At 36.4% G+C, this 19,123-nt stretch overlaps 1 protein-coding gene across 3 annotated transcripts in view; it reads left to right on the top strand.

Annotated features, from left to right (window-relative positions):
* tbc1d15 (TBC1 domain family, member 15) overlaps window positions 1-19,123 on the top strand; it is a 46,154-nt gene that overhangs the window by 14,333 nt on the left and 12,698 nt on the right. For all 3 annotated transcript variants that reach the window (XM_072551664.1, XM_072551665.1, XM_072551666.1), the window contains exons 4-10: window positions 544-685; window positions 3,283-3,496; window positions 13,522-13,624; window positions 15,454-15,645; window positions 15,803-15,931; window positions 18,309-18,412; window positions 18,810-18,904. In XM_072551664.1, the coding sequence (XP_072407765.1) occupies window positions 544-685; window positions 3,283-3,496; window positions 13,522-13,624; window positions 15,454-15,645; window positions 15,803-15,931; window positions 18,309-18,412; window positions 18,810-18,904 (979 nt within the window). The remainder of the gene's footprint in view (window positions 1-543; window positions 686-3,282; window positions 3,497-13,521; window positions 13,625-15,453; window positions 15,646-15,802; window positions 15,932-18,308; window positions 18,413-18,809; window positions 18,905-19,123) is intronic.

The raw sequence follows: 19,123 nt of genomic DNA, 5'->3' as shown, positions 1-19,123 counted from the left end.
TGGCAAGAATATGCAGTTTGTGCTCAGACAGCAGCCACAGAAGATTACAACTATTTCAATACTATATGAAGTGTAGGAACGTATTTATTGACATTTAGATGTAGGAATATTGGCTGTGCGTGTGGTGGTCAACAGCCTATTGAAGGCATTTGGAGAGGAAATTCAAGGTGGAGTTTAATTTGCAAGTTTAGAGTGGTTGAGAATGCATATTTAGAGGGAGGGTGATTGGGGTGAGGGTACCTGAGGAGATAACACAATTTCCAATGTTAGCTAGAATGAGAACAAAATAAATATGCACTTTGAAAATATAGCTTAAATAGTAATGTATGTGTTTGAATAATCAAGAAAATGTATCATACAATTCACATTATTTCACTGTATAGTTTTTCACATTGAATATCCAATAAACATTACTTACAATGTTTTGAAATATTGTTTGACTGGCATATGTCTCATGGATTTATTAGGTGCTAGTTTCCTGTTGTTTAATGCTACAAGTGAATTTCAAATTAATATGCTTTTTATTGAAAACTTTTGTCTTAGGATTCTAGTTCAGTTGTCGAATGGAATCAATGTCCGAAAGAAAGATCTTCTAGGAGTACGATGCACCAAATCAGCTGTGAAGCTGAATGGGACATGGTTAATACCGTTACTTTCAAAAAGAAATCCTTTATAAATGGTGATGGTATGTAAAATACACTAAATGGAGTGTTTACAATGTAGTCATTACATTAAAGAGCACATGCTTTGAAACTAATAAATTATTTTACGCATTTAACAGCACCAAGTGCAATTTGAATTGGCAATATCTGGATTGGAATTTACAAAATTACTGCTTAAACTTAAGGCATGGCTGGTAGTACTTGATTAATGTTTTTCACTCTTTTTAAAATGAATATTCTTAGTAAATGTTTGATGCATTTGAACAAATTATTTATTTTAATGTTATATCATGAAGCACTACAAGAACCAAATCTTATAATTAGATCATTAATCACCCTAAATGAAATATAAAGTCGCATTCTGGTAATATAGCATTTTAGTATTTGTGTGTCATAAATATTTAAGATTTATTTATGCACATTCTTTGGACAATAAGGTGTGATCTTTGCTTTTAGTGTGGAATGGAATCCAGGCAGTTTTACAATAGTGAAGACAAAACTATTCTTTCTAATTTGGCACTAAGTTCAATAGTGAATTTAGTGGGTATGTGGGAAGAAACTAGGGAATGGTACTTGTTAGAGAGATTTGTCTTTCAAATCTGTCAGGCATGAAGAGAAAAAAGTAGGTGTTTGATGGTAGGTAATGACACCTTAAAAATGTTGGCTTTAAGAGATTTTTTAAATTATTTGACATTTGTTCTGTAGCGTCACTGGCCTTTAATGGATCCAATCATAATTTGTCTCAGTAATGTATTATAAGGCATTTAAACCTTGTATAGCGGTGAGCAATGGAAATACATTTGGTAAAGATAAAACTTCAAATGGGATGTTTAGAAATATTGGAATGAATAGGAAGGGAACTTAAGTGTCTGCTTGGGTATTTAAAGCCTTGCAATAAGATTGTAATATAACAGAAAGTTAGTTTCTCTGTGTCAGCAATACTTGGGTTAGATTTTCTTTTGAAGCCAGTTATGAAGTGTGTTGCTTGTTACCATGCAACTTTGCTAAGTAAGTGCTCCAAGTCCCAGAATTTTTTTTATCTAATTGTTAAAAGCAAGAAGGTACTCTGTCTCTATTTCGTAGTGTATGACCTGTGTTTGAGCCAACAACAAAGTTTTGATGGTAATTGCTGATCAAGACAAAAACTGCTTAAAGATCTGCAATCTCTAAGATCTGCAATCTCTGTGACATGGATTTCACCTTCACAAATATTAATTTGATTCTGGCACTAATGATAGGGATCTTTGGTCTCCAGCACTAGTAATGTCATCAAGCAGATCATACTAAAGAGTTCTCAGAACACAAAGTAAGATGAAATGGGGCTGAGAGATAAATAGGAGGGTGTGGGTAGGAAGGAGATAGGTAGGTGCAGGTGGGAGGTGATAGTGATAGGTCGGGGGGAGGGTGGAGCAGATAGCTGGGAAAGAAGATGGACAGGTAGGACAGTTCAAGAGGGCGGTGCCAAGTTGGAGGTTTGGATCTGGGATGGAGTGGGGGGAGGGGAGATGAGGAAACTGGTGAAGTCGATGTTGATGATGTGTGGTTGAAGGGCCCCAGGGCAGAAGATGAGGCACTCCTCTTCCAGTCTTTGGGTGGCTTGAATTTGGCAGTGGAGATGGCACGTGACTTGCATGTCCTTGGCAGAGTACCACTTCGACTCCCCCTTCCTACACACACAACACTCTATGAAAAAGTTGCCCCTTAGGTTCCGTTTAAATCTTTCCCCCCTCACCCTTAACTTATGCCCTCTAATTCTGGACTCCACCACCCCAGGGGAAATACCTTGTCTATTTACCCTATCCATGCCCCTAATGTTTTTATAAACCTCTATAAAGGTCACCTCTCAGCCTCATGACTCCAGAATTAGAGCGCATAGATTTAGGGTGAGCAGGGAAAGACTTAAAAGGAACTTAAGGGGCAACTTTTTGACAGTGTATTCTGCATCTATGGAATGAGCTGTCAGAGGAAGTGGTGGAGGCTGATACAATTACAGCATTTAAAAGGCATCTGGATGGGTATATGAATAGGAGGGGTTTAGAGGGAAATGGGTTGAGTGCTGGAAAATGGGACTAGACTAATTTGGGATGCCTGGTTGGCATGGACGAATTGGACTGAAGGATCTGTTTCTGTGCTGCATTTCTGTGACTCTATGACATGGATTCAGATCGATGGTGAAAGTTCAAGTCAGTATAAAATCTGGAATAAAAAGCTAGCCTAATAACAACCATGTAGCCATTGTCATTTGTGAGAAGAGCCTAACTGGTTCACTAATGTCATTTAGGGAGCAAATCTCGCATCCTTGACTGGTCTGCAAAACATGACTCCAGACCCACAGCAATATGATTAACTCAACTGCCTTCTAGGCAATTAGGGTGGGCAATTAATGCTGACCTAACCAGAATACTAACGTCCCATGATCAATAACAAAACAAAAATATAATGCTAACTGAACTGTGAACAAAATAGCTAGAAATAATTAGTTGACTGTTGCATTGATCTTTCTGTAATTGTTTTCAAGCAGTAATTACATTTTTTTCCAGGTTTAACATCACCTTGTGATGCTTGGATGATTGTTTTGTTGAGAACTAATTTTTTTTCTATTTAATTTTTACATTTTTAGATGATTCAACATATAATATGAATAAAAGAAGTAAATGGGCATTTTCCTTCAGTCTGACTGATCTGAAATCCATTAAAAAAAATTCAGAAGGGATGGGCTGGTCATACATGGTGTTTTGTCTTTGGGATGATACCTTTCTGCCAGCTCTTCATTTCCATCATGGAGGCAGCACAATTCTACTGCAGTGCCTTAAGCGATATGCTCTTCTTAGTGAGTGAGTAATTGAAGAATACTTGCATAAAATTCAGTTTTATTGCTATAACTTTTGTGATAGCACTTTAAATTCATCTTTCTGAACAATTTTAATTTCTTTCCCCATGTTTCACATTACTTCATATTCTTTCCTGCTAATATAACTCATAGTATCTTTTTCAAGAGAACATTTGGAATTTTGTAATTGTGTCATGCTAATTGTAGGTGCACGTAATGCCATTGGCCATTTCCATGGCAAGCTCTCCGTCCCCATCCTCACCCGCTATTCCAGTCCTTGCCCACAGACCAGATGTATTGTTTTGTGAGAGTGACAATCATACATTGCTTTCTCTTACTTCAGGTCAAGTCCCAACAATGACCATTCATGGTGACGCTGCCAAGACACTTAGAATAGGCAGCTGCCTGAGGATGGGATCATTTGAAGATGTGAATAAAATCAAGATTTAATTCACATTGTTAAAAATCACACAACACCAGGTTATAGTCCAACGGGTTTAATTGAAAGCATTAGACTTCGGAGTGCTGCTCCTTCATCAGGTGGAGTGGCGCTCCGAAAACTAGTGCTTCCAATTAAACCTGTTGTAATATAACCTGGTGTTATGATTTTTAACTTTGTACACCCCGGTCCAACACCGGCATCTCCAAATCATAATTCAGATTGAAATACTTAGTTGATATACAAAACAAATTTGATTTTTCTCCCAGTCTATACAGTTGGTGATTTTATAGTTTTTAGGCAATACATAATAATTCTGCATTTCTGCAGAAGGATCTTTTGTTAATGTTCCTATATCAAACTTATCATGACCAAAAGAGGTTTGAGAATTCTTAGTTTGTACAGTAAAGCTGTTATTAGTTCCAATACAGTCTTGCCAGGAGATCATTGTAATTGATTTTTAAAGTATTTATTATAATGCCAATACAAATAAAAACAAACTTAAAATTCTAGACTTCTAGCAAATTAGGAAATACTGGAACAGCAGTTAACTAGTAGTTGTGCATGTACTGCCACTAGATGGCATTTGCTTATAATTTAATCTCTTGACAGCTAACCAAAACCTGACCTCACTGGATGTTTAATACGACAATTTAGGTTGGAAGCTCAGTCGTCATCTTTCTCCAGTAATGAGCACAAAGCTAATAACATGTTGCAGTATAATATGTTGTTTTAAAAGGCTACCAATACCATTGTTATAGGCCGGATATCAAACAGTGATGAGACAGAATACAAGAAAGAGCTTGGTGGCATGATGTAAAGATAACAATCTCTTCCTCAACATCAGCAAAACTAAAGAGCTGATCATTGACTTCAGGAAACAAGGAGGAAGGCAAGATCCTATCTACATCAATGGAGCTGAGGTGGAGATGATAGTGTAAGTTCCTAGGAATGCTGATCACCAGCAATCTGTTCTGGACCACTCACGTTGATGTGACAGTCAAGAAGGCACAACTGTGCCTCCTCTTCCTCAGGAGAATAAGGAAATTCATTATGTCTAAAAGGACTGTTACCCACTTTTATAGAGGCACCATAGAAAGCATTCTATCTGGATGCATCACTGCTTGGTGTGGCAACTGCTCTGTCCAGGACCATAACAAACTACAGAAAGTTGTGAACACAGCCAAGTCCATCATGTAAGCCAGCATTCCATCTGTTGATTCTACACTTCTCGCTGCTTTGGAAAAGCAGCCAACGTCATCAAAGACCCCTCCCATCCTGGTTTTGATCTGAAATGATCTCATCTGTCAGGCAGAAGATAGAAACGTTTAAACACATACTAACAGGTTCAAGGCCAGCTGTTTTCAGACTTCTGAATGGGCCTGTCAAATTTCAAATCTCATGTTGAGCTTGCTTTTTATGCACCTTTGCAGCTGTAACTTGGTATTCCTCACTCAATTCAGTCACTGTGCATCTTTGTATTATTATCTGCATGTACTGCACGTAAAACTGTACCTAGATACATGTGACAATAATAAATCAAATCAAATCAAATGACTAGTCTTTGTTTGATGCACAACTTGGTCCCTTTTTTATCTTTCACATTTCTAAGTTGTTTGTTCATTATTCAGGTTTTCTTTATGAAATGCCTCAGTGTATCACAAAATGTTGATATGATTTAATGAACTGTGTGTACCTCACTCTCATGTCAGACTCTTTCTAACTTACTGTTAATATCATAAGTTGAATATACAATAATAATCAAGGCAATTTTTAAAATGATTGTTAATTATAAAGGTCAGTATGTTATATTGTAGATTACATTAAAATCAAAAATGAACTGTAAAAATATGGTGGACTCTTCAGATTATTTGTTTAGGCAGGAAAGCTAATACATTTCTTTTGCTAAATTATTGAAGCAGGATGGAATGTTCTGAAACAACAGGTTCAAATAAATAGAATCCCATATATGTACATATATTAATTATTTAAATATTATGACTGTGCTGTTTTTTGTGCTATTATTTCCTGCACAATTGTAGGGTATTTAAAAACAGGAGATAAGCACAAGTGTGGGCTATTTATATCATCAAGTATACTCCACATTTCAATTTGAACAAGACTGATCCCTGATCTAGTTTGTGAGGAAGCATCATCTGTTGTTGGAGAATTAGAGGATGGATTAAACTGTAAGACTGATATTAATTGTCATTTTGTTAAATTGCATTGTGGCTGCCATTAGTGAGTGACAAATATATCCTCTGAAGCTGATGCAAGACAAACCATTGCAATGTGTAAGGAAATCAACAATCAAACAATTGTATGTTAAGGAGATGGCTGAGAAATTACATTTTCCATTGAAGTATTTTTTAGATAGGCCAAATAGCATCTCTGTCTCTATTTTTATGAAATGTTTGCCATTTTCATATGAGAAATCACGGCTCATTATTTACTTCAGACCAATTGCGCAAACTAAAAACATTTGTAAAATAGCTAACAAATTGCCTTCCCATTCTCCATTTAGCTGGTGAGGAGGAGGGGGTGGTTTAGGAAATCCAATGCATTGTATAATTCAGTCCTGTGATTCTTTAGAGCCTGCTTACATTTTAGGAACTTTTCTTATTTTTCTGCACACTGTAATCAGTGGCCCCTGGAAGATCTCCAGGTTGGAGAGCGAGTTATTTCAGTTATCTGGACTGATGTTGGTTTGTACTGAAGATCTTCATTTTGGAAAGCCAGAAATATCATTGAATATGGTTAGATACTTCTCTTTACTACATTGCTCTAAAATGCTCTAATGTAAGACCATAAGACCATAAGACATAGCAGTGGAAGTAAGGCCATTCAGCCCATCGAGTCCACTCCGCCATTCAATCATGGCTGCTGGGCACTTCAACTCCACTTACCCACATTCTCCCCGTGGCCCTTAGTTCCCCGAGACAACAAGAATCTATCAATCTCTGCCTTGAAGACATTTAGCGTCCCGGCCTCCACTGCACTCTGCGGCAATGAATTCCACAGGCCCACCACTCTCTGGCTGAAGAAATGTCTCCGCATTTCTGTTCTGAATTTACCCCCTCTAATTCTAAGGCTGTGTCCACGGGTCCTAGTCTCCTCACCTAACGGAAACAATTTCCTAGCATCCACCCTTTCCAAGCCATGTATTATTTTGTACGTCTCTATTAAGTCTCACCTTAATCTTCTAAACTCCAATGAATACAATCCCAAGATCCTCAGCCGTTCCTCATATGTTAGGCCTACCATTCCAGGGATCATCCGTGTGAATCTCCGCTGGACACGTTCCAGTGCCAGTATGTCCTTCCTGAGGTGTGGGGACCAAAACTGGACACAGTACTCCAAATGGGGCCTAACCAGAGCTTTATAAAGTCTCAGTAGCACAATGGTGTTTTTATATTCCAACCCTCTTGAGATAAGTGACAACATCGCATTCGCTTTCTTAATCATAGACTCAACCTGCATGTTGACCTTTAGAGAATCCTCGACTAGCACTCCCAGATCCCTTTGTACTTTGGCTTTACGAATTTTCTCACCGTTTAGAAAGTAGTCTGTGCTTTTATTCTTTTTGCCAAAGTGCAAGACCTCGCATTTGTTCACGTTGAATTCCATCAGCCATTTCCTGGACCACTCTCCCAAACTGTCTAGATCCTTCTGCAGCCTCCCCACTTCCTCAGTACTACCTGTAAAGTTTGCACATAATGTTTGCTGAGAAATTTTTGTCTCAGTTGTTATACTCCCAGCTGATAGTAATAATGGTCAAGTCAGATTCCAAAGTGAGATTTGGCTTGATACACCATAAGTTTTATTTTTGCAGTTTGGTTATCATGGTAGTCAGTCACTGAACTATTCACAAGAGACTGTCAATGTACTTTTAACCAAATAGCATCAAAGGACCAAAACATGCATGCACAACACTGAAGAAACTGAGCAGGTCAGGCAGCATCTCTGGAAAGTGAAGCAGAGTTAACATTTCAAGTCCAGTATTATCACCCTTCAGAATTGGAGTTCTGTTGAAATTAAAATTGCTAGAGAAATTGTAATTACAGAATCTGAAGGATCTAACAGGTTGTTTCTTAAATTTAGCACAAATGACCTCTGACAGCAAATTGTGTTATGCCTCCAATGTTATATTGCTGTGTTTGTGCTAGTATAGTTCTGGAGTTGGTTTATGTTCAGATTCTGCCATGTGGAAAATAGTTTTCTGTCATAGGAACAGGACTGCAACTGGGGCTGCACAGTATAATTGTGTTGTCGTCACTCTTGAAAACTGGTTTTGTAGTATAACTATAATAAATCTAGAGTATATTTCTTGGATACTTTAAGTCTAACCATTGGTTTGAAAATTTACCTTGAGTATCTCCAAGGAGAGATTGCTGGTGTTAATTTTTTAATGTTCACAAATCCCTAGGCTACAATTTATAATTGCAATTGGATTTCTGGATTTAAAATTGGATTTTTAAAAAAATTCAATAACAAAATGTTAATTCAAATAAAATAAAACACGCCCATGTGCCAGAAGAATGATTCACTTTAACATCAATTAAAAGACAAAATGTGTGGCTACTAATATTTCATATGGAGTATTTTATTTTCTTTTATTGTTCTAATTTTAATAAATGCTTCCAGATGTGCTTATGCATGTATTTCATTGTCTATCTCCCCAGCATCAGCAATAGTTAATACATTTTGTTCTGAAAGGCACTTTTTCATAAAATGTAATCTCAAAATGAGATCAGCAATCTAACTATCTGTCAGAGAGACGTCTTCCAGCTTAAATTGATATTGCACATGTTTGTTTTGCTGTTGATAATGTCATGGTTGGCAGAAAGAGAGATGAGGGTCATGTCTGTCTCTCCCTCTCGCTCGCTTGTTCGCTCTCCCTCTCTCTCTCTTTCCCTCTCTCGCTGTCTCTCTCTCTCTTGTACGCTGTCTTGCTCTTGCTCTTGCTCTCTCTACTTTGTATGCTGGAAGGTCCACTTTCTTTTTACTGTTGATTCCCCCCCTTTGTGTGATTGCATGTCTACATAATACATAAATTTTTTGCCCATTTTTAAAACAAATCTTACGCTTATTACTATCCTCGCATAATTTAAAATTGTATATTATTATCGCTCACAAGCCGTCCATTCGCTTAGAATATTAGTTCTTTGCCTTCTGACTTGATGCTAAGATATTCACGGTTAACTGCTTCATTTCAGTTGTTTGATAATTTTCTTGTGACTGATGTTGGATAAAAGATGGGAAGTGATGATAATTTGGGTAAAATTTAAAGTGTCGATGCCACGTAAAATGTTCAATCACATTAAATGATCCATCACTTGTTAAAATCTTTGCCAGTAATAATTAACTTCAGCTTACAAATATACTAAATGATCCCCCATGTCTCAGAGTAAGGTTAAAAATATTTATGCGTCTTGTATGTTCTCCTTGTCATTTTTGCTTGCGCCTCGCTCATCCCTTGTGCTATGTTCTTTCTTGCACTTTCTGTAATTGAGATTATTTTTATTTACAGATCTCTCTGTGAGGCTTTCCGACTTTAAACTCTTTCTTTTCCTTTATACAGTATTTTCTTTGACTGCCACTCTGAGAGGCTTATGGTCTGATCATTGTTGATCTCTGTCATTTCCTCTATCTGTGTATCTAACTGTCAATCAGTTTATCTTACTTGTCGCACGATTTTAACGGTTTGAATTTTTTTATATTGTGTCCTTTATTTTCTTTCAATCTGCAGCGAGTTTGCATAGTCATTTCTTATGTTTCATTTCTTAGTTTTGAGTCAGATATAGTTCAGGAATTAACAAGCAACAAGTTGTATAGGTCCTGATTTCATGTTATAGTATCACTAAAGATGGGGAGAAAATTCATTAATGAAATGAACCATGCTGGATTTGTTCACTAGGTCAGAGAGAATCTATTAAGAGTAAAGTACTTCATATTTTAGGTGATGTTGGGAGCAGAAAGGAGCCTGACCGAGGAATTTAGTGTGTGGCAGTGCTTTGATGCCAGTGATCTAGGAATAAAAAGTAAAATAAATAACAAAAGAAATTGAGATTTTTAAAAAAAATTATTACTGAGTTTAACAAAATGAATTTTTGTAAAATTTATAATATAAATCAAGTTTTGTGCCCTTGAAGGTGATCTTAAAATGCATGCATAAATATTTTTAAAAATTCATTACTTTTTTTGTAGGAAATTGTATATTTGGCTCTTTGTGTCATTGTGTCTGGCAGTCTTTTGTTTGAATATTGTAATTATCTGAGGCTAGTGTTATACACAACTGTGACATGTTCGTGTAGATAATCTGGATCTGTATTAATTGTAATATATTAAAAATTTTACATCTCACTGTGATTTATTATTTCTTTGTTATCATGTTTTTCCATGCTTTCATATGTTCATATATATGATTGAAGCAGGCTGTGTAAACTATCATGCGGTTTTACAGCCTCTCATTTGTGATGACACAGTCGTGTCTGTTTCTCTGTCTCAGATTCAGTTTATAACGCATAGAAGCTCCAACTTTAATTGCTACTTTACAAGTAATGCACAGTTATTGTTCACATGCAAATAATATATCAAGATATACAAAGAAAAGTTGAAAAATATGACCTTAGATTGAGAATTGAAATGGTTATGGATGCTTTGCTCCAACTAATGCACATCCTCCAGTCAAGACTCTGATGTGACCAGGGGATTGACCCATTTCTTTACTTAAAACAAAAGACCCGTGCTTTTGTTTAAAGTATTGATTAATTCATCTTTATGGCTTTTCATTCACTCCTCACCTCCCCCCAAACCCCCCCCCCCACCCCCTCAAAACAGCAAAGTATCTGGAGGTTTATGTATACCTCCTTTTGAAAGAAGGAGAAGAGATGTTAATATCCTATGATTATAGAACTGGCCTAAGTTTTGATTACAGGTAGTCATTTACAAGTCTCATTTAATACCATTGTATTTAAATGTTTTATTTTTAGATCTTGTTTCTTCAAATTAGGTTGGCATTTCCAGTTTGATGTAATTTTGCTGAGCTACATGTCATTGCATATCAGAGTCATTTTGACATTGGGACCCATTGGCACTATGTTGTGGAACTCCAGACCTTTAGACAAGCATTTTCTTGTAGGAAAGGAAAAAGAGAAAGACAGGGCCGAGTTTCAGCAATGTTGTGTGGATGAGAGACGGAGGCCATTGATGCCTCTACCACTTGGAGCATACAATACTTTAAAAATCAGGCAGAAACATTCATTAAGTGATGTTAATGAGCCTGCTGCTATAAAGAGGGCAAGGAAGACTATCATCCTTGCAGTGAAGTTGGATGTATTAAAGTATTCTGACACTGTCAAATGACTGCTTGGATTACCCTCTAAGACACTGAAAAGAATTGGTGATGTTGTTGACAAAACCAAACAATTCTTGCACAAATTTTTCAAATAAATTCGGATATAGTATTACTGTTATATTCAGTGATATACTTAATTTTGGAAACTATTTCAAGTAGAATACAGAATGAGAATGTGTTTTAGCTTGTCATAGAGTTATACAGCACAGAAACAGATCCTTTGGTCCAACCAGTCCATGCTAAACATAATCCCAATCTAAACTAGTTGCACCTGCCTGCTCTGGCCCGTATCCCTCCAAACCTTTCCTATTCACGTGTCCATCCAAATGTCTTTTAGATGTTGTAATTGTACCTGCATCAAGCACTTCCTCAGGAAATTCATTCCATATGCAAACTACCCTCTGTGTAAAAAAAAACCCACCTCATGTCTTTTTTAAAAATGTTTCTCCTCCCACTTTAAAAATGTGCCCCCAGTATTGAAATTCTCCATTTTAGGGAAAAGACAACTACCATCAATCCTGTCTATACCTGTCATTATTTTATAAATTTCTATCAAGTCACCTCTCAACTTCCTGTGCTCTACTGAAAAATAGTCCTAGCTGTTTTTGAGAACTCAAACCTTTCATACCCAGCAACATTCTAGTAAATCTCTTCTGAACTTTCTCCAGCTTCATAATATCATTCCTTTTACTGGACAACCAGAACTGGACACAGTATTCCAGTTGAGGCCTCACCAATGTCCTGTACAACCTCAACATAATGTCCCAACTCCTTTACTCAAAGGAATGAGAAATGAAGGAAAGTGTGCCAAATGCCTTTTTGACCATCCTGTCTCTTTGTGATGCGAACTTTAAAGAAAAATGTCCCTGCGCCCTTGGGTCCCTCTGTTCTGCAACACTGTCTAAGAGCCTACTATTAATTGTAAAAGCCCCACCCTTGTTTGTTGTACCAAAATGAAATCCCTTGTATTTATCTAGACTGAACTCCATTTACCATTTTCTCAGCCCATTAACCTATTTGATCAAGATCCTTTTGTAATCTTAGGAAATTTCCATTGTCTACTATGCCGTCAATTTTGGTGTCCTCCATAAACTTACTAACCATGTCTCCTATTTTCTCATTCAAATCATTTATATAAATGACGAACAAAAAAGGACCCAAAACCAATCTCTATGGAATACCACTGGTCACAGGCCTCCAATTTGAAAAGCAGCCCTCTACCATTAGTCTGTCTCCTGCTGTTAAGCCTATTATGTATCCAATTGGCAAGCTCACCTTGAATCCATGTGACCTAACTTTACTAATTAGTCTACCGTGCGAAACCTTGTCAAAGGCTTCACTAAAATCTAATTAAACAATGTCTACTGCTCTGCCATCATCCTTTTTTGGTATTGTTTTTCTGAGCAAGAAAATGCCCTGAGGAACCAAACTCCATTTCTACTATTGATTCCAATGGAAATTCATGAATCACTTAAAGTTGTGGTTCTTTTCCTGAAAATCACAACTTTAATGAAGGGTGAACACAATTTGAGCTTGAATCGTCATTGGTAGTGTTGATTTTGTAAATATTCTTCAGTTTTTAGTGCATGACTAAAGCTGCTTAGTAGGCTTACTGCTAAATTTACTGACGTTTTAAAGCTTGCTTACAGATCATGAGCTTTTACTCAATAGCAGCACAGCAATTAAATGCGAATGTTTAGCAAAGTGTATTCATTTTTCCAACTTGTCTGGTCAGTTCTTCGACTCCAGCTGTCTGTTGTGAAATTAGTGTTTTGTTTGGAACTGCTACCCCTTCATAATATGCGCAGCAGTAGATTGGCTCTCACAAGTGAAATGCTTTGTCAGATTTTTCCTTTCAGGCTAGCACATCTTGTTAGCCAGCGGTTTTCAGTTATTAAAGTTGTTATCACTCTATTTTAATAATAGAAATGTGTGGATTAGGTATAACTGAGATGAGATAATCTAATTGATAACTGTTCAGCTACACTCAGTAAAACAAAAACAAATAAATTGAAACAGTGTGTAGATTAGCATAGTTAACACAAATAAGACATAAATTAATCAGTTTGGAATCTTCCTGTTAAACCTAATTATCAATAAACATTGATAGAGGATTTTTTTTTCCACTTGATTTCGAAGCATGGGTCTTTGAACCAAATGAACACTGACATCCTAACTAAGCTTAAAAAGAATTCAGAAAAATGTGATCATCCTTTTTGGTATTTTCCTATAGATCATCACATGATGACCAAGTATTCCATGTTGCATACAACAATAAGGCACTTTCTCAGTCTTTTGAGAACTTGTTCGAAGAGAATGCAGTTGGCTTAGTGCAAGTAAGTCCATGATATGCTTAAGATGTATACTTTAAAATAGTCTTTTTTTTTTGTCTTGAGTGTCTGAGACGTAAGAGTATGCTCATCTTTCCTAATACTTAATTGGACCAAAGAATACTCTTGACATGAGATGGTCGGTCACGTTTGACCAGAATTGATATCATGTCTGTCTTGTGCTTGATGTGTAGCTGTCCAATATTTACAAAATTGGTCGAAGTAGTACTTAGATGATATCACAAACTAATTGTTAGATTTGTATACGCAAATGACAAATGTACAGACTAACAGTTAAAGCTAGTTTTATTACTTCACTGATTTTCACTTTTCCCATTTTTAAGGAAAGAATGCATTACTTCTTGAACAACCTCCAACACTAAAAGCTGACATTCTGGAGTTTAAGTTCCAACTCTGGTCCTAAATCAAAAAAAAATCATTGACTCCTGAACACCCATGTTTTGTCCATTTGAATAGTATAACCTGAATGCAATGAATGAAATCATTTGCTGATTATCAGAGATGAGATCATGGATTAATCAGCAATGTGCAACTATACATACTTAAATAATTTCTGAATACTGATCAGGATAATAATGTGTGCTTTGTCTATGATTATCAAATTAAAACTCCAAAATATCACTAGGACTCCCAAAGTACACTATAGCAAGCAGTATATTGATTTTTTAATTCTTATCTTTGTTTTCTTATCTTTCCATGGTCTCTTCTGTGTTTCTCTATCTTTGTAAACTTGTGCAGCCATACAAGCTTCCACGATAGTAGCAGTCAGCTAATTCTGACTGTGAATACCCCTGATTTTAACTGCTCTACCATTGTTAGTTATGCCTTTTGGTCTTTAAACACTAAACTGTGCAATTCCCTCCCTACACCTCTCTGCCTGGCTTCGCTCACTTCAGGCACTGCTTAAACCTACTTGTTTGACTTTTCCTTCGGTCATCTGACCTAATAACCTCTTATGTGGCTTGACATCATATTTTGGTCTTATAATCCTTCTGAGATGCTTTATATTTTCAAAGACATGATACAAATATAAGTTGTCACTGTAACTAGCACAGACATGATCGTTAGAATCCCCTCTGTGTAACCTAAGTAACTGTGACTTATGGTTAAAAACAGTTTGTCTTATTTGGTGAGTGTGAATTAGAAATCTAGATATCACGTAAAAGCATAAAATTGTGAATCTTGGAGAGCTAAAGTAAAAACAAAGTGCTGGAGAAATCTAGCAGCTCTGGTAATATTTGCAGAGAAACTGAGTCAATGTTGAGTTCAGTATGACATTTATTTTCTTGGACTTATGAATGTTCTTCAATTTTCTTTAGTTCAAATTGTGCTGTAGTGTTGCCACTGTTAGTCAATATCTTGCTCAGATCACTACTTCAGCTAATACTGAAAAACATATTTGATATGACACTTTCGAACATGACCAAGTGAGACTTTTTGAGCCTAACAGGAGGATCCCACAATTTGAAAATTTTTCTCTGCATCGACTCTATCAAAGATTTCCATAATTTTAAAATGCCTCTAATTCTCTTTTCTAGAGTATGTTCAAAAATGAACATTCACTGATTGGATAATCCACCATCATGCATACACAAAATTTGTTTATTTAATATTCTGCAAAGGTAATTATTTTATGCAGTTGATCCCAATTTTTGAGTATCCTTGGACAGTTAAGCATCACTTTGTAACTATTGCCTAGGATACAATGAAAATTAAATTGATTTGATTTGTTGTGAATAGTAAGCAATGCATCTTTTCTGGAATGTTTATATAGCAGTATAGTATAGCTAATTATCTTGGGGTTTCTCTTTCAGAAATTCAAGAAGGATCCATATACAACAACATTAGGAGGTTTTTCAAAAGTTACAAACTACCTTATGTATGCATTTCGTGGTTATGATGTAACATCCCAACAAAGACCTGCATCTGAAATGGATCTTAATGAATCTATTTCAGGCTTGGAAATTAATCATCAGGAGGAGCCAGGTTTTGAAGTTATTACACGAGTGAGTTATCTTAATGCCATAAACTTGTGTTTGTTAAGGATACCTTAAAGAATTTTCAGCTTTTAATGTGTATTTTAGTAGTTCTGTTGTTTGTTTGTAAAGGTGGTGTGGAGTGGAATTAAATTAGCATCATTCATTTTAATTTCATCTATTTCAGATTGATCTTGGCATAAGACCTGAAATTCAAAGAGGAGAACCAGTTTCTATTGAGAGGTGGTCACAATGCATGGATGCAGAAGGAAAAGTCCTAGACCCAGAAAATGTGAAAAAATTGATATTCAGGGGGGTAAATGCATTCTTTTAAAATAGTTTTCACGTTGTGTTTTTGTTTCTGTCGTACTTTGCTTTCATTATAGTCAGCATGGACTTGCAAATAGAAAATTGTGTTTGATGAATTTATTGGAGTTTTTTTTATTGAAGATATTACTAGCAAAATTGATAATGGAAAGTGGTTGGGTGTAGTATACTTCAATTTTTAGAAGACCTTTGATAAAGTTCCCAACAGGGCGCTGGTCAGAAAAATTAAAACATGATGGATAGGACAGACAATAATTGATGAATGGCTAACTGCCAGTAAACAGAGTAAGAATAAATGGGTCATTCCTGTGTTGGCTCTGTGACTAATGGGCTATTGCACTGTTGAATATTTGGAGCCAAGCTATTCGCATATATATCAACGCTTTGGAGATGGGGACCAATTACCATCTAAATTTTCAGTTGATGTAAAGCTAAGTGGGAATGTATGTTGTGAAGAAGATGCAAAGCGGCTTTAGAAGAATTTGGATAAATGAATGGGCAAGAATGTGGGAGATGGAATATAATGTGGAAAAGTGTGAGGGGGTCCCCTTGGTAGAAACAGATGAGCAGAGTATTTCTTAGTTGGTAGGAGGTGGAAAATTGTAAATGTACAAAGAGACCTCTGTGTCCTGTCAGAAAGTCAGTGCAGGTTATTCTGTGGGGTAGCAAGCAATCAGGAAGGTCCATGGAATGTTAGCCTTTATTGCAGATGGATTTGAGTATGAGAGCCTTGCTTCATTAGATAGGAACTTGGTTTGACCACACCTGGAGTACTACGTGCCATTTTGGTCTCCTTATCTGAGGTTTTATTATTATAAATATTATTTCCATAGAGAGACGATGCAATAGAGATTCACCAGATGCATTCCTGGGATGGTGGGACTGTCCTGTGAAAAGAGATTGGGCAAACTGGGCTTGTATTCTCTAGAGTTTTGATGAACGAGAGGTGACCTCATTGAAAATTACTGAATACTTAAAGGGATAGACAGTGTAGATGCAGGTAAGATACTTTCTAGTTGTGGAGTGTGGAACTGGAGGCACAGTTCAAAATAAGGCTGATGTCTCTTTGGTCTGAGATGAAAGATTTGCTTACTGAGAGGACCCTTTAGAGCTGAGAAATCTCCAGTCTTTGGTTATGTTTAAAGTGGAGATTGATTTCTGCGAGGGTTATAGGAAAGTTTGGGTAAGAGACATTGAATTGTTTAATTAGCCATGATTGTATGAATAGTGGGGCAGGCTCAACAAGCTGAATGGCCTACTATTATTGTGTGAACAACACACCACTGGAAGGGGTTAGCAACTTCTACCATCTTAGGTCGATGGTGGCAGAAAATCTGTTTCTTGGCTTAGAGCACTCACACACAAAGAGCAGCTACTAAATATGGCTGCCTCAAAACAACAAAAGGACTTGAGACCCACTGGTTGCTTGATGGAGACCCATGTTCTTATCACCTTGTATGCTTGCTCAGCATGGGCAACTCACAGCTTTTAGGAAGGGAAGGGACAATTGTTATTCATGTCTGCAGTGATTTGTAGCTTTTCCAGGGAAAAGAAAATCACAAATGTACCAGTCCTGTCAGAGTCAAATCTTCCAAGTATGCTAGCACTCCTTGGCAGAGGCAACTTCGCTGGCATGAGCATGTTTACAGGATGAAGATTGATGGATTCTTAAGGATATGGGGAGAAAGGCAGAACTAAAAACTCAACAGGATGCAAAAAGCTCTGTAACAATTCTTGAAGTTATGAAATAAAACCCTAAACATTATTTTCCACACACAGGAAACATTAGTCAACAACAGAAGGAAAAGGCAACATTATCTATGGGCTATTGTGTGCCACCATGGCAATTCACTTCAATAACAGTCTGACAGCAGGCTCCTGTGCCAACAACCATGTCTCTCAATGACATCTTATAACCTTTTGTGCAGCACTTGTGATAGAACCTGTATCTCTCCGTTTAGTCACTTCAGCAACCATTGCAAAATGCACCTGGTAGAATTAGTCAATTGCCAGTGGATTTGCCGTGTGTCTATTATCACATGTAAATGGAAGGATGCTAGCAGAGGCTAATGCATAGAAGTACATGTTTAGAAAACAAATAATCAAATGGTGAAGAGTTTGACTTTTGGGGAAGGTTCTCAATAGAAATCTTCACTGCAAACCAATTTTAAAATGTTTTAGGAAACCTAAAAGATACATCGTGAATAGGAAAAGGGGCATGTATATGTGTAAAATTTAGCCTTGATTATTTTGTGCTGAATTATAAATCTAATAGAAAGGAATACTAAAGTTAGGTTGTCCCAAAGATTGATTTTTTTTTACAACTGCAGAATTTTATTAAAGTATTGAATATTTTCCTTTCTCAGGGTCTCTGTCATGCAGTAAGAAAATTGACTTGGAAATTTCTTTTAAATTACTTTCCGTGGGATAGTTCAAAAGAAGATAGAAGATTGTTAATCAAAAGAAAAACGTGAGTTCTTTTTGTTCTACAAGTATCATAGATTTGAGAAACCGGTTGCTAAGTGTATCTTTTCTAGACCTCTACTGGTCTTTTCTGAGAACTGTACAAAAAGATTTCTGTTTATATCCAGTACACTTCTTTGTTTTGATGTGATGAGCAGGGAAATGAATTCAATCCTAATACCCAGAGTTTGGCATATCTGTAGGAATTTGTGAAAATTTGTATGTTATCCCTGTTGTAGTTGATTTTATGCGATGTTTAAAATTACGTTTTTAATAAAGCATTTACCAGCTTAATGAGTTTAGTATTGATATTTTTGTGATGTTAAATAAACACAACATCTGGTTGCAGTAGCTAAGGCAGTAATCAATCAGTTTTAGACTTTGCTCATATTTCACTTATATAGAGATGAGTACTTCAGGATGAAGCTTCAGTGGAAGTCAGTCAGTGAAGAACAAGAAAAAAGAAATACAAGATTGAAAGATTACAAGAGTCTTATAGGTAAACAAGCTTAACTTTCTTAAATTTTGAGGGAAGTAAAAGCATATATTCAAACTGAAATGCTACTTGGTTTGTGAATACAAAATTTCATTTTGTCCAAAACAAGAATAATTGAATTTTTAAATTACTTCTGGTACTCTTTGCCTGTATAAGATCTGCATGGAGCGCATAGACTAAACTAGATGAGAAATTAACACTTCTGTGCTTTTCTCCAACACT

Source organism: Chiloscyllium punctatum, chromosome 32, assembly GCF_047496795.1.
Source record: "Chiloscyllium punctatum isolate Juve2018m chromosome 32, sChiPun1.3, whole genome shotgun sequence".
NCBI classification, from domain to species: Eukaryota; Metazoa; Chordata; class Chondrichthyes; order Orectolobiformes; family Hemiscylliidae; genus Chiloscyllium; species Chiloscyllium punctatum.
The sequence above is the reverse complement of the archived record's forward strand: the minus strand, read 5'-3'. Positions and strand labels throughout refer to the sequence as shown.